General features: G+C 46.7%; 1 protein-coding gene across 4 annotated transcripts in view; it reads right to left on the bottom strand.

The window, feature by feature from the left end:
• The window catches only part of HNF1B (HNF1 homeobox B), a 61,018-nt gene that overhangs the window by 24,995 nt on the left and 21,649 nt on the right, over positions 1-14,374 (bottom strand). For all 4 annotated transcript variants that reach the window (XM_050764607.1, XM_050764609.1, XM_050764606.1 and 1 more), the window contains exon 5: positions 1,056-1,216. In XM_050764607.1, coding sequence (XP_050620564.1) covers positions 1,056-1,216 — 161 coding nt within the window. The remainder of the gene's footprint in view (positions 1-1,055; positions 1,217-14,374) is intronic.

Below are 14,374 nucleotides of genomic sequence, written 5' to 3'. Positions count from 1 at the left end.
TCACCATGTTTTCCAGGCCGGTCTCAAACTTTCTGGCCTCAAGTGATCCAGCTGCCTCAGCCTCCCCAAGTGCTGGAATTACAGGTGTGAGCCACTGCACCTGGCCTAGAATCTAGTTTGATGTAGAAAATTCAAATTCAAATTGTCCATTCTTCACCAAGTGTGCTAAACTTGCATCTGGATGTGGGGCTATGGTTACAGATATAGAAAACTTCATTTAATGAGAATGATATTGACATTAACACGACAACAACAACAATACTGCAGTTGATTGACTATTTCCTATGGCAAACACTGCAGAGTATTTCTCATATGTTATCACGCTCGTGCCCCTGCTGAGCCTACTGTTACCGGCCCTATTTTATAGATGAGGAAAAGAGATCATAAGTAATCGAGTAACCTGCTCAGGCTGCACAGCTATTAAGAGCTGGAGCTGAGATTTGAACCTGGGCAATTGTAACTTCAAAGCTGGTGTTTCTCCCTCCCTAAGCGTCGCCCCACCCCATCTACCATTTGTACTGTGATCTTCGCTGTCATGGCATCCCATGTCTTTTGCCGTTCCAGTTCAAGAAGCTTCTCCCCATCGCCTCCTATCCACTACATCCTGACTTGCTAATGACTCTCCTTGTGAGTACCAAGGGGATGGTAAGGAGGAAGAGGGGGCTTGTGTCAAAGTGAGGTGCTCTCTAAGTTAAAAAATTGGCTTTGGAGGCCTTGGGGGGAGGGATGAATGAACATTTTATCAACACAAATGTCATTGGCAAGCCCCGAAACAAACAGTGTCCCACCGGGCTTGCTCCTTTATGAGGCATTCAATCAATAAAATGAGAGCAGAACTCTGTCAGATTTATTGGCTGGGTTCAAACCGAACACCTCTTCTACCCGCCAAAGGCTAGGTCACCAGCACTACCTCTCCTTTCCAACTCCGGACAGCCCTCATTTTCCCCTGCGGGGCTACAATGCTTCATTGTTTGAGGCAGGCCTTGTGAGAAGTTGTGTTTGTTTTGCCTCTTATCTTATCAGCTCCAGAGCTACAATGGCCCAGGTGTACTCACCATTTTACCATCAGGTGAGAGAAGATTGTGGCCTGGGTCCAGGCTGGCTGGGGAGACTTGCTGTAAAACCGACTGGCTGGTCACCATGGCGCTGTTGCCGTGGTGACTGATTGTTGAGGAGGAAGTGACCTCATTGCTTCCCTGCTGGCTGTAGCGCACTCCTGCAAAACAACACAAACCCAATAGGGAACATTAGTGCCACCAGGGCCCTGGAACAATGACTCGGCACCCCGTTTTCAAGGGTGGGTAATAAGAAAATAAAGTTGCCTTATCCTTCCCTGTCCACCCACAAGAAATATCGGCTGTTTTTCTCCAGGGTAAATATGGCATGTTCTTTATTTAATTCTAGAATATAAGCTCCATGAGGGCAGGGCATTTTTATCCCTTTTGTTTTGTTCACTGATGTATCCCCAGTGCCTTGGCACTGACTAGCCACTCAGTAAACTTCTGATGAATAAATGAATGACTGGATGGATTCTGTTTGTTATTGCTTCCGCATAGTTCTTTTAGGATACTCTTACTGGCTGGAGTATTTCTTTTATTCTTTAAAATGCCTTCTAGAAATGTTTGTTTCCCTGGCATCTCTCGTGGCGCTGCAAAGTATAAGTAGACCCATGTGACAAAGAAGAAGCCCTTGTCCAGTGACCCTTGAAAGAGCCGTAGCTTAGGCGTCAGTCTCTGCGTATCACTTTGTGGCCAGGCCCAAGAGGTCAGGGGCACGGACACAGGCAGAGCAGGACAGGGATGAGGCTGCGTCTAGGGGCTAGGCTGTAGAACTCACATTCCTTTGGTGGGGTCCCATTTGGCTGCCTTCCAGGGCACAGGGAAAGGTGCGTCTGCCGGGAGGTGGGGCAGGCAGCACACACAGGCAGATGTGGATGCTTAGTAAACCACTGGAGTTTGCTCTGCAAGGGAAGGGTAGAACCAAACATGTTTACAGCCTCACTGCTCTGACCCTCCCTCTTGCTCGGGAACCAAAATGGAGGTCTGCTCTCAGGAAAGAAAAGTACTGGACAGAGATCAGGCAACTGAAGGAAGCCAAAGAACGCCAAGAACCTGGGTCCAGTTTGCAGATGGAAGTCCTGCTTGATGTGCCCATGAAACAGTCAAGGACAAGGTTGAGGTTACATGGGACATCTCACCCTAAGCTCGGTGCTTAGAAAGACAGTGTTCTTGTTTTTTGCTTTGGATTTGACAAAAAGGTTTGGAGGACCCTGTCCTGCAGAGACCAAATACTCTAGGCATAGAATCATCTGGAGAAGTGGACCAACTCTTTGGCTGCACGTCTTCCTTTGCCCAGTTTCCCAAGATGAACCATCCCTGTATACTGATTCTGTTGGTTCTCTTTCATCCACCCACCCCCTGCCCTAGCTAGAGCCCCACCTTCCAGAGGAGGCTACAAAGTTCCCCCAGGGGCCAGGCACACTGCCATAATCCGTGTCGTGATCTGCCTCTAATTCACTAAGATGAAGCTTACCAAGTTGAGACTAGATGAGCCCCAAGCCAGTTTTCCTTGGATCTTCCTAAGGACATTACCCAAGGCTGATATGACCTAGAACTTAAGAGGGCTGGGGAAAAAAATAAAACAAATGCTAAAGCTGGGTTCTAACCTTCAAGAGCAACTTGTCTGAGTATGTAGTGGCTTGATGCTTGCTCTATGAGCTTTTCTATTGGCCATTTTCCCCATTCTTTGAATCAAGGAGCTGCTAGTAGGGGTGGTGGTGACAGTGGGATGGCGCTGGAATTGGTGTATTGGTTTAAGGCACTACATTTTTGGGGAAGAACAGAAATCATGAAGTTAAAAGGAGGAACAACATCCAGCTCCCCAAGTCAACAGCCCGTGCCCAGTACCCTGTCCTCCTGTGCGTCTATTTGCAGCCCCCACGTCTCCTGTTTGCCATTGATGCCATCCCATTGGATTAAATGAGGCCTTCTTTCTTCACTCACATTTGCCACCCAGTTCCCAGCAGGATGCTGCCAACAGTTCAAAGTGTTGTCACATAGAAGAAGAAAGAGATTTGAACCTTATGAGCTCTGAAGGCAGAGCTAGGTCCAATGGAAAAGAGGAAGGTAGATTTCAAATAAACAAAAGGAAGAATTTCTATCAAGGAAGGGCAGTGGGAAGACTATGGACTCTGCAGCTAAACCAACTCGGGTTCAAATTCTGACGCTGCTCTTAATAGATCTGTGATCATGGGAAAATTACTTTCCCTCTCTGTGCCTTTGTTTCCTCTAGAAAAGTGGAGAGAATGCATCCTCAAGAGGGCTCTTTTTGGATTAGAGGTAACATCTATACGGTTTCTTGCAAAATGCCATATAAATGGCAACTATGGGTGGGGATGCTGTGGGGAGGAAGCTGGTATAGGAATGGACCCCAAGATATTTGCCCTAAGGTCCTAGAATTCTGGATGGCTTAGGACAGATTCTAAACACTGAATGGAATTATCTTTCCGTAGAGAAGAGTTTCCAAAGAATCCTACCCTGGCAGAACCACTGATGCTTTGCCCTGGAAGCAACTTAGGAGGGAGGTCTGGCCGCTGCCCTCTTGCTCCGTTCTTTTGGAGGAACTGGACTTCACCCTGTTTTTCTCCTGCTTTCTCTGACTCCCTAACCAGCTATTTACCTCCCCGAGCGGCTCTGCTCCGGAGAGAGTGGTGATAACGCTGGGAGTCAGGTGTGTTTTTACCTCCCAGCCTGTCCCCATCATCGATTCAGTCTCAAGTCAAACAGTCTCTGGATTTAGCCTATTTAATTTGGCTGACGGAAAAGGGCCAGCCCTCTGATGATCAAATATGGGTCACAGGGAGGCTTCTCCCCTACCAAAGGCTACGCAATTATTTATTTAAAAATAATTAACCAAGGATTTCCGCAGGAAACAAAAGGCTTCTTTACAAGGGAGCATGTCAGGAGAGACTCAAGAGCCATTTGTTAGAGTCTAGGCAGCATATTCCAAGGCTGTTGTGGTTTTCACACTTCGTTTTCTCCCCAACAAAACTTTAATATAAGAAATATAACGATGGAGCTGCTCTGTTAAAAGACAGATGAGCCTAGACCTCTGAACATTCCTTTAAAAGCCTCTGGTTAAGTGACAGAGGTCTGGCTGGGAATTGGGGGATCCCTGTTTTAATCTCAGCTCTGCTGTCAATTTCTTGGGTGAGCACCAGCTTCCTCATCTATAAGCCAGAGGACTGCCCACCGTGGGGAGGGGGCCCATTGTCACAGCAATGCGATGGGAGCCAGGCACAAGGCTGCTCATCAGCTCCAGATCCACCTGCAGCTGTTCCCACGATGCTCCTCTCACCAAGAATGTGGCAATCACTGGCCCCTGAGAGGGTGGCTGTAATCAGCCAGCCATCTTATGGGGGGAGGGGGTGGGGGTGCATCACAAGGTGTACACCAAAAATAGGTGCTCTTGTTAGAGGAAGGAGAGGCCAGTCCTCCTATATTTCAAAAACTCAGAAGAACACTTGAAGTGAGAACAAAAATAAGTGCAAAGTGTGTAGGCTCTGGAGCCAGGTGACCTGGGTTTAAATCTTGGCTCTACCCTGTAAGACCTGTGTGACCTTGGAAAGTTACTTAACCTCCCTGAGCTTCAGTTCCTCATTGTTAACAATATCCATCCGTCAGGTCATTGGGAAGAGAACGGAATGAGTTAATGGATGTCCAAGTACCCAGACCATGCTGGGCATATAACAGTTGCTGAAAACACGTCAATTCCTCCTACTCTGGGACTGTCTTTGTTTAAAAGACATTTTTAGGAAGGCTGAGGTCATGCCACTTTATTGAGCACCTACCATGTGCCAGGCACTGTGCTAGGGAGCATTAAGAAATGGAATGGCATCTTCCCTTCTTCCTTCACCAATGCAAGTTCTTAAAGTGAACATATGACAAGGGCTCTGGTTTAATATTGATTAACCAAAGATGCCAGGTGAATAGCCACAGAGGACCCACAGGAGAAATGAGAGTGGCAGATGGCAGCCATTCGCCTTCCACTTACTTCCTAGCTCAAGCCACTAATTGGCCCTGTCCCCAGTGTTGGCTCTGCAAACCACAGCAAGTGTGTCAAGCAGCAAAAGCCATCCAAGGTGGAGTCGAGACAACCCTGAGGCCCTGGTGAGTAGATCGTCTACTTTCCCCTGTTCCTAGGCATGAGCATCATGGGTATCGGGTTACTCCTGGATTCCCAACAGCATATGGGACAGACGCAGATCATTTGGTTTCTATCCGATAGACTGGTCAGAAGTGCCAAAGGCATGGCAGAAGTGCATGGTTTCAAGAAGCCAGCATCCTTGCCCTGCCTTCCTGTGCGAGCACCATCTCCAAGGTGCCTTTCACACTGCTGCAGCCTGGGATTTCTTTCTAAAACAAAGTCACACCATGCCTCTGCTCTGCTTGGAAATGTCTGATGGCTCCTCACTGCTTTCCAGAAAAGCCCCAACACCTGAGACTGGCAGAACTGGGCCTTCGCGATTCATCTGTTTTATTTATTTTTTTTATTTTTATTTATTTATTTTTTTTGAGACGGAGTCTCGCTCTGCCACCCAGGCTGGAGTGCAGTGGCGGGATCTCAGCTCACTGCAAGCTCCGCCTCTCGGGTTCACGCCATTCTCCTGCCTCAGCCTCCCGAGTAGCTGGGACTACAGGCGCCCGCCACCTCGCCCGGCTAGTTTTTTGTATTTTTTAGTAGAGACAGGGTTTCACCGTGTCAGCCAGGATGGTCTCGATCTCCTGACCTCGTGATCTGCCCGTCTCGGCCTCCCAACATCTGTTTTATTTGCACTATCTCTCACCACGACCTTAACGCATTTCTCAAATGGCCTGACCATCTCCTGCCTCTGCACCTTTGCTGTTCCCTCTGCCTGGAAAGCATCTCATGTCACATGTTGCCCCCCTGTGAAGCTCTTCTTGATTCATCCTGGGAGATGGCCGCTCCATCCTTTGTATTTTACATGCACTAGACAGAGGCTTACGGCAGGAGTCAGTCACCCTGCATGCATGCTGATGATATGTTCACTTTTCTCTGCCTCTTAAAGACAGAGATGAGTTTTTACTTGTCACATCCTCACAGCCTAGCAGACTGCCTGATACTATGAATATTTATTGACTGAAGGAATGAAACCCCAGCAGCTTTGAGCACCCATGCCCCAGACAAAGAGCACCACATCTAGCAGAAGGAGAAAATACAGTCAGTTCTGTATTTATGGTAGTGAAAGTGTAAATCTGTTCCAATTCTATTGACATATTAGGGGATAATTTGAGTATAATGTCAATTTCACATTTGCAAAACACTTAGTGAATTCAGAAAGCTGCATCCAGCCGAATGGAACCACATAGGAGAATGCTAACAATGCTGCTGTATGTACATATGCACACCTCAAACATCCTCCAAGCACCTCAGTCCACTGTGTGCGCTGGTGAGACACATCCACGCAATATGGAGTCACATCTTTTCCTTCCCATTTCAGATAACCCTTTCTCCACTGATTCACAGTAACGCACAACCCGCAGCCCTTCTGATGCCCACTTCCCTAGGCAAACTTGCCATATTTATTGTTGTACAGCATTTATATATTTCTTAACTATTTAACGGGTATAAAACTCTGATAATCTTTTTATTGGATTCTTATCTTTTAAAAATGTGTTGGCTAGGCACGGTGGCTCATGCCTGTAATCCTAGCACTTTGGGAGGCCGAGGCAGATGGATCACTTAAGGTCAGGAGTTCGAGACCAGCCTGGCCAACGTGGTGAAACCCTCTCTCTACTAAAAATACAAAATTTAGCTGGGTATGGTGGTATGTGCATTAGCTGGGCACAGTGTTGTAATCCCAGCTACTCAGGAAGTTAAGGCAGGAAAATTGCTTGAACCTGGGAGGTGGAGGTTGCAGTGAGCTGAGATCGCGCCACTGCACTCCAGCCTGGGTGACCAGAGCAAGACTTCATCTCAAAGCAAAAAATGTGTCACTGAAGAGGTTTTCAAGTGTTGTGCTTTTTAAAAATTTTATTTCAGAGACGGAGTCTCATTCTGTCACCTAATCTGGGTACAGTGGCATAATCTCAGCTCACGGCAACTTTCACCTCCCGGGCTCAAGTGATTCTCCTGCCTCAGCCTTCTAAGTAGCTGGGACTACAGGTGCCCACCACCATGCTCAGCTAAATTTTTGTATTTTTGGTAGAGACAGGGTTTCACCGTGTTGGCCAGGCTGGTCTCAAACTCTTGAACTCAAGTCATCCACCCGCCTCAGTCCCCAGAAACCTGTGCTTCAGGGGCTTAGAGCTACAGCTCACAGAGCCCCTGGCGATTTAATTCCGCTCTAAGAGCTTCAAAAAACAGCTGAGACCCCAATTCCACGATTCCAGAGATCAACTGGGCACCAGGCTCCAGACACTTTAACAATCTCTCTCCCTCTCTCTCTCTCTCTCTCTCTCTGCCTTAACTCTCTGATGATTCTGGGTCAGTTAACTTCTGGGCCTCGGCATTTTTGTCTGTGAAAGGGGCATGCAGATATTCCTTCTTCACAACCCAGAATCATGAATGAATAAAATAATGTCAGAGATGCACTGGTTCTGCTGTGTGAACAGAAGAGCAATGTCAACCAGGAAAACAGGACCAGAATTGCTCTTTCAGTAAGAAGAAATGAGGAAAGTGGGGATTCCTGGGCAATGTGGGCTCAGCTTGCCCCTGATGTGGCCTTTGGCGCTGAAGCCTGGGGGTTCCTTTCGCTGAGGTCTGTGAGCTGCACCCAGAATCTGGTGGGATGCCGTTCACCCTTGACATTTCAGAGCCAACCTCCCATCCCTGATAATGCAGGAATGTTCCTCTGGCTGGTGGACCTCTGCCAGCATGAGTGAGCGTCCCAGCCACCAACAGAGTAAACATTACTCAACTGGCTGGGGCTCTGTCACACACATTCTTCCCCTGTGTTTCTAACCTCATGCAGAGCACAACCCAACCCTGTTGGGTCTAGAAACTGGGAATTTAAACTCAGGCAGGAGAGAACATGCGAAGGAGAAAGCTCTTCCAAAAGGAAATACCTATGTTCATTGTTCATAAATTATGAGTAGACAGTGCCATCTTTCCTAGGAAGCCAAATCGTTATGTTGGGGAGAGCACAGGGAGAGACTGCGCCAGGCTTGATGGACCCAGTACTGTGTCCTGATAACTCTACCTTCTCCCTAAACACGTTACTTTTCTTAAGGACAGAGGCAGACAGACAAATGATTCCATCTGGTGAACTTCTGAGAGGCCCATTTGGAAGAAAAGAATGTGAACAATTCCCTGGCTTGAAACTGAGAACTCCAGCAATTAAAGCTTTCAAATGAGTTAGCATTGCTGCCTCAGTGTCCTTGTTTGTAGCACAGGACTTTTGCTAGTTCTTATTAATACTTCCTCCTCTGCGAGGATAAAGATTCATGTTTGCAAAGAGTTTAGAAGATTAAAAATCTGCGAGTGTGGAAGAAAAAGCTGATGCAAGATGAAAGCAATTTAAATGCTGGGCTGGTTTCAATTCCAGATCCCTTTCTACCTAACATGGCTTAGTTAGGAGCTCAATTCATAAGAGGAGAAATACAGACAGGCCTGTGGGGACAGTAAACATTCTTGACTCAAGGAGTAAAAGTTGAGTGATACTTAAGGGAAGCCCACAAACTGGTTTTCTTATTTAAAAAAAAATCAAAGCAAATGTAACCAAGAAAAGAAAAAAAAATCTTTCATCAAAAGCACCTTGGCTGAGAACAGAAGCTAATGTGCATGGTGCACTTGAAAAAACTGCACATGCGGGGAGGTAGAAGAGCAACAGAAACTCCGCGTGTCCTCCCCCACAAGGTCTACCTGTGCCACCACGCCTCATCCCTACCAGAGTGGCAGTTTCTGCAGGCAAACATCAGGTGGTTTGCAACGAATAGTTCAGCCTGAAGATTGCTGCTGTAGGCAAAAGGAACCAGCCTGGCACTTGAGAACTTGGGCAGTCCTCACATCTGAGAGTATGTCACACCCGTCTGCTTCTCAATGTGTCACAGGCACCCATTTGACAGAGTGGAAAACTGAGGTTCAGAGAGGACAAGGTTGTTTGCACCGCTCCTTGCTAGGGGGTCTCCCAGCAAGTCAGTGGTATTCCAAAGCTGACCCTTCTCCCTCTTTCCCATAAGCCCCAAATGGGCTCCAGATATGTAGAGCCTCCCCATCATGACCCACTAATAGCTTGAAATGATTTTGCAGGTTTGTTTACTTGTTCCTTGGCTGCATCCCTCACTAGAATGTAAGCCCCATGAGGGCAGGACCTTGTCTGTATTCTCCATTTTCTTCTTGGCATGGAGTCATGCTAGGCATTCATTAAACATTTGCTGAAGGAGTAAATGATGAATGAATAACCTACGCTTAAACTCTGATGACTCCACATCACTTTCCCCTTTAGACTGTTAAGTTGAGTGATGGTGAAGTGACCGGAGTATATCCATTTATCCTCTAAATCTTCCCATTTTTCTTTTCGTTTTTGAGGCAAGCTCTAGCTCTGTCACCCAGGCTGGAGTGCGGTGGCGCAATCACAGCTTACTGCCGCCTTGACCTGCTGGGCTCAAGGAATCCTTCTACCTCAGCCCCCCAAATAGTTGAGACTACAGGTGCATGCCACCATGCTTGGCTAATTTATTATTATTATTATTATTATTGTTATTATTTTGTAGAGATGGGGGCTCTATGTTGCCCAGGGTGGTCTCAAACTCCTGGGCTCAAGTAGTCCTGCTTTGGCCTCCCTCTCCCTGTTTTTCTGTGGGCAAGGAGAGGCAAGCATTCTTTTTAAGGAGGAAGAAAGGGGAGTAAGAGAAAAGGAGAGAGAGATTAAAATATAATCAAGATTGAAGAAACAGTATTGATAGACTTGGGCAGTTTCACATTTGAAGAACCGAGTTTGGGGGTCACTGGGTTGATTTGGGTATAAGGAGAAGAGTCAATTAATGGGATTTTACTGTGGCAACATGAGTAACTTAAATGCCCCTTTCTCCAAAGAAACTAAGGGTAAAACTAAGAAGGGTTAACGGTGGACATCGTTAGGCTTAAAGGCTGTGGGGACAGACAGTGCTCTTCTGCAGTCTGCCTCCTGGGGTCTGGTGTTTTCTGAGCAGCTGCCTTTGCGGGCAGAGATAATATGGCTGCAACAAAGGCCTCTAGGCCTGGCCGACAAGGAGAATGGCGATGCTCCCAGTGGGTCTGGGCAAAGCGAGAAAGGCTATAAAGCCATCAGCAGACTGAGCCACTGGGTGTCCACACAAAAGTAAGGTCCTATAAACAGACATCTGTATTGTGACTGAAGGGCTAATAAAATTGCCTTAGAAAAAAGAGGTTTTCCACCACAGCCTATACATAAGAAAGACCCTACTGGGAGATGATACCCAGGGAGAAGATCCTTTGAGGCCTGGCAAGTGTCAGAGCTTCCTTGTGATAGGGATTTGCCTGGCCAGATCCCAGCCTCTTCATCACTGTCACAGAGGGCATCTCCATCAGTATCATTATCATCATCATCATCATCATCACCATCATCATGACAGATAGCTATTGATCACTGGCAGGCCCAGGGAGGCTCATCCCAAGCAACACCAGGTGTTGGGCACTGAGCTAGGAGCACCAGGCAGATGCTCAGGGAGCACCACCAGAGACCTGATGGCTGCCCAGAGCGGGGCAGTTTTGCTTCTGTCTCTCCAGATAATTGATTTGCAGTAGCCCAGTCCCTTTTCTAGACCTCACTTTGCTCAACGGAAACACAAGAGGAGAAGTTCTTGCTTTTTTCTTGCCCTGGGGATCCTGGTAAGAGATTTTAAAAGGAATGAAAGTAGTAGAACATTAAGCTAACTAGCAGAACTAAATTAAATGAGACTAGTTTACCAGTAAAATATTAGGGAGAAAGTCATGATATGTTCTTTGAAAACTTTCTGGTAACATTAAATGTTGACATTAATTTGTGAACTGTATACTTAAGCAGTGTTAATAGGGGTGAGCTGAGTGACATTGTTTCTAGAGAAGAGAAAATATGCCTATATATATATACAGCACATATATGCTATATAAAACATAACTAATCCTATGCTCAGTTTAATTCTTAAACTGAATACCAAATTTATAAAACAGGGGCTTCCTGCATATGCTTTGACAGGAAGCCCTCTATAATAGATATCTTTATTTCACAAATATATGGAGTGTCTACCGTGTGCCAGGCACAGGGCTATGGGCTGGAGACACAATGGTGAAGAAATCCAACTCAGGCTTAGATGTTGGTACAGCCCATAATGCTACCATTCAGAATACATTCATAGAGAGCAAGGCATTCAGAGACTTCAGGGACCTTCTTCTTCATGGTGAGATTGAAGTTTACAAGTAGGGATGCAAAGCGTCTAGTTCCCCTGGCTGTAGGGTTGTAGACAATGAGGAAGAAAGGCTGCTCATTTCTGTCTCTATCCACAAAACACCTTGAGAGAAATTAAGCACTTGTGTGCCCATCGTGCAAACTGATGTTACACAAATAGGAGATGTTGTTTAAGTGTTTTCCACCCTTGCTGAACAAGAACTCACTTAGGCTTCACTGCCAACCCAGTCCAATGGGTGCCAAGCAGGAAGAAGCACCCTGCAGTGGACAGGGCCAGAAGGCATGGGCATGCCAGCTGCTATTCAGAGGCCCTGAAAGTGTTAACCTCCAGCAGTTATAGGTGTCTCGTTTATACCCATTATAAATCTGTTTATTGTGACTGGCCCCACCCAATCTGCTGGTGTTGTAAAGCTCTAATGATCCCTAATAAAGGTGGAAGGCTTCTAACAGCACACAGTTCCTGAAACGGGGAAGGAGCGAGGGAGTGAGGGAGAGAAGGAGAGAGAGACAGATGATGAGTTTCACAATAAAATACCACAATGGCAAGCCTCCCTCTGCACTTCAAGCTGCGGAGTCCTGGGCCCCAAGACTGGATGCAACATGCAGTCTCCAAATAATAGCCTGTCAGAATGGAAAGGCCCTCATCCCACACCCTCATTTGCCAGAATTCCCAGGAAGTTAAATGATTCACCCAAGGTCACCCTTGCTCATTGGTGGCTCTGATCTCCTGAATCCTAGTCCAAGGCCTCTCACCCCGGCTGCTTCTCCTTTCCCATTTCTGCAAGGGGCCATGAGGATTACCTTCAACCCCTTCAGAACTCTCCTGCTCCATCAGGCCTAGTAATGTCAACCCTGACTATGCATCCAAATCTCTCTCTCTCTTTTTTGTTTTTTAGAGACAGGGTCTCACTCTGTCACCCGGGCTGTAGTGTAGTGGCACCAATGGGCACAAAGTGCTTAATTTATCTCAAGGTGTTTTATGAATGGAGATAGAAATAAGTAGCCTGTTCTCCTTGTTGTCTACAATCCAACTGCCATAGCTCACTCCACCCTCAAACTCCTGGGCTCAAGTGATCCTCCTGCCTCAGCCTCCCAAGTAGCTGGGACTCTAGGTAAATCTCTTAGGGCTTTTGTCAAAAGCTCTTATGCCTGTAAAGCCCTCATTTCTCAATTCTGATTCTAAAGGTGTGGGTGGGTGGAGGGAGCCATGTCTATTTTTAATGAGCTCCCTGGATGATTTTTATGTGGTCTGGAGAGAGATTTGAGAACCACTGATCTTGCCAATACTTAGGTTCATTGTTTCTGATGTTTCAAATGACAAGCAGGGTTTATGGAAAGGGAAATCAATCCTTCCAGGGTGAAACTGCAAGGCAAAACCCTTGTCAAGAACCCAGAGAGAACCCAAGCTCTTCTGTTCTCTCAACACCCTCAAGTTTCTGAGTCAATTCAATAATACTGTAATGGCAGCTAACCTTCCTTGCCAGGCACTGTTCTTGGCACTGGGCGTGTCTGATCATATTTAAGCCTCACAGCACCCCTAAGGGGATAGGTATTGGGACAAAGAGGCTAATAACTTGAGGCCACACTGCCAGATAGTGACAGAACCACAACCCAAGCCAAGCCTGATTTGGGTGCTATGCTTGGCTACCCAGACACACACATCTGAATCCAGTCCTGAGAAGGCACTGGCCATAACCAGCTCACCTTGGCTCAGGTAGACTTTCCTTAGGAAAGTCTACATGCTAAAGACCATCTGCACAGTGTTTCTCCAACTTAGGAAGAACATGCAGAGTATAAGTCCTGAGAAAACTGACTATTGACTTCTCAAAAGCATTGGAGGCATCGAGTCCCCCCACTTGCCAGTTGATTCCTCAGTGGCTGAACTCACACAAGTGTGCTATTGCGGAGGTTGTTGAAGTTAGAGTGTAGGGTAACGGGACGGTACCTGAAGCAGATGCATGCTCACAGGTTGAGGCGAGTGGTTTCCAGAAAATCAGCCCGTAGGAGCTTCTGAGGTTTCCCTTTGCTTACTGTGGGGCTGTGTGCACCCTCTCCTTCTTAATGCTCCTTCGCCTGAAGTTTGGGGGAACTTCCCTTCTAAGAACAGAGGCCATTAAGCTTCCCAGATGCAGCCTCCACTGGGAACATCCCACACCCCCTCTACCTGATAGGTTCCCAGGGCTAATTACTAACAAGCAATACACATGAGAGGGGTAGGGGTACTCACACCTCCTTTAATTAAAAAAGAAAAATGGCTGGGCATGATGGTTCATGCCTGTAATCCCAGCACTTTGGGAGACTGAGGCGGGTGGATCACGAGGTCAGGAGATCGCAACTATCCTGGCTAACACAGTGAAACCCCATCTCTACTTAAAAAAAAAAAAAAAAACAAAAAATTAGCGTGGTGGTGGGCGCCTGTAGTCCCAGCTACTCGGGAGGCTGAGGCAGGAGAATGGCATGAACCCAGGAGGCGGAGCTTGCAGTGTGCCAAGATCGTGCCACTGCACTTCAGCCTGGGCAACAGAGTGAGACTCCGTCTCTCAAAAAAAAAAAAAAAAAAAAAAAAAGAAAGAAAGAAAGAAAGAAAAAAAAAAAGAAAAATGCCCTATTAGTTACAGGAAATTCACGGTCATCTCGACTACATAAACATCATGAACTTGACCTCCTGCTACACGGTCATGACCCTGCCCTCTGCCCCCACCAATCCATGGTCTTCCCAGCTTCCCCTCACTGTTTCCTGAATTTGTACTAAATGACTTACGACACTCAATATGCCTTGTGGATGTCACAGAGAAGTCCTAGGAAGACCGGGAGACTGCCTCATGCCCAATGTGCTACAAGAAGCCAGCCTAAGTTTGCTGCAAACACCAAGATGAATATCTAGTTGGAGATACCCAAATTCTTTAAAAATCAAGATTGGATGAAACCTCCAAGAAGGACAAGGAAAGAGGGAAAAAACTAAAAAAC

Source organism: Macaca thibetana, chromosome 16 (assembly GCF_024542745.1).
Source record: "Macaca thibetana thibetana isolate TM-01 chromosome 16, ASM2454274v1, whole genome shotgun sequence".
NCBI classification, from domain to species: Eukaryota; Metazoa; Chordata; class Mammalia; order Primates; family Cercopithecidae; genus Macaca; species Macaca thibetana.
Note: the sequence above shows the minus strand (reverse complement) of the source record. Positions and strands in the feature narration are given on the sequence as shown.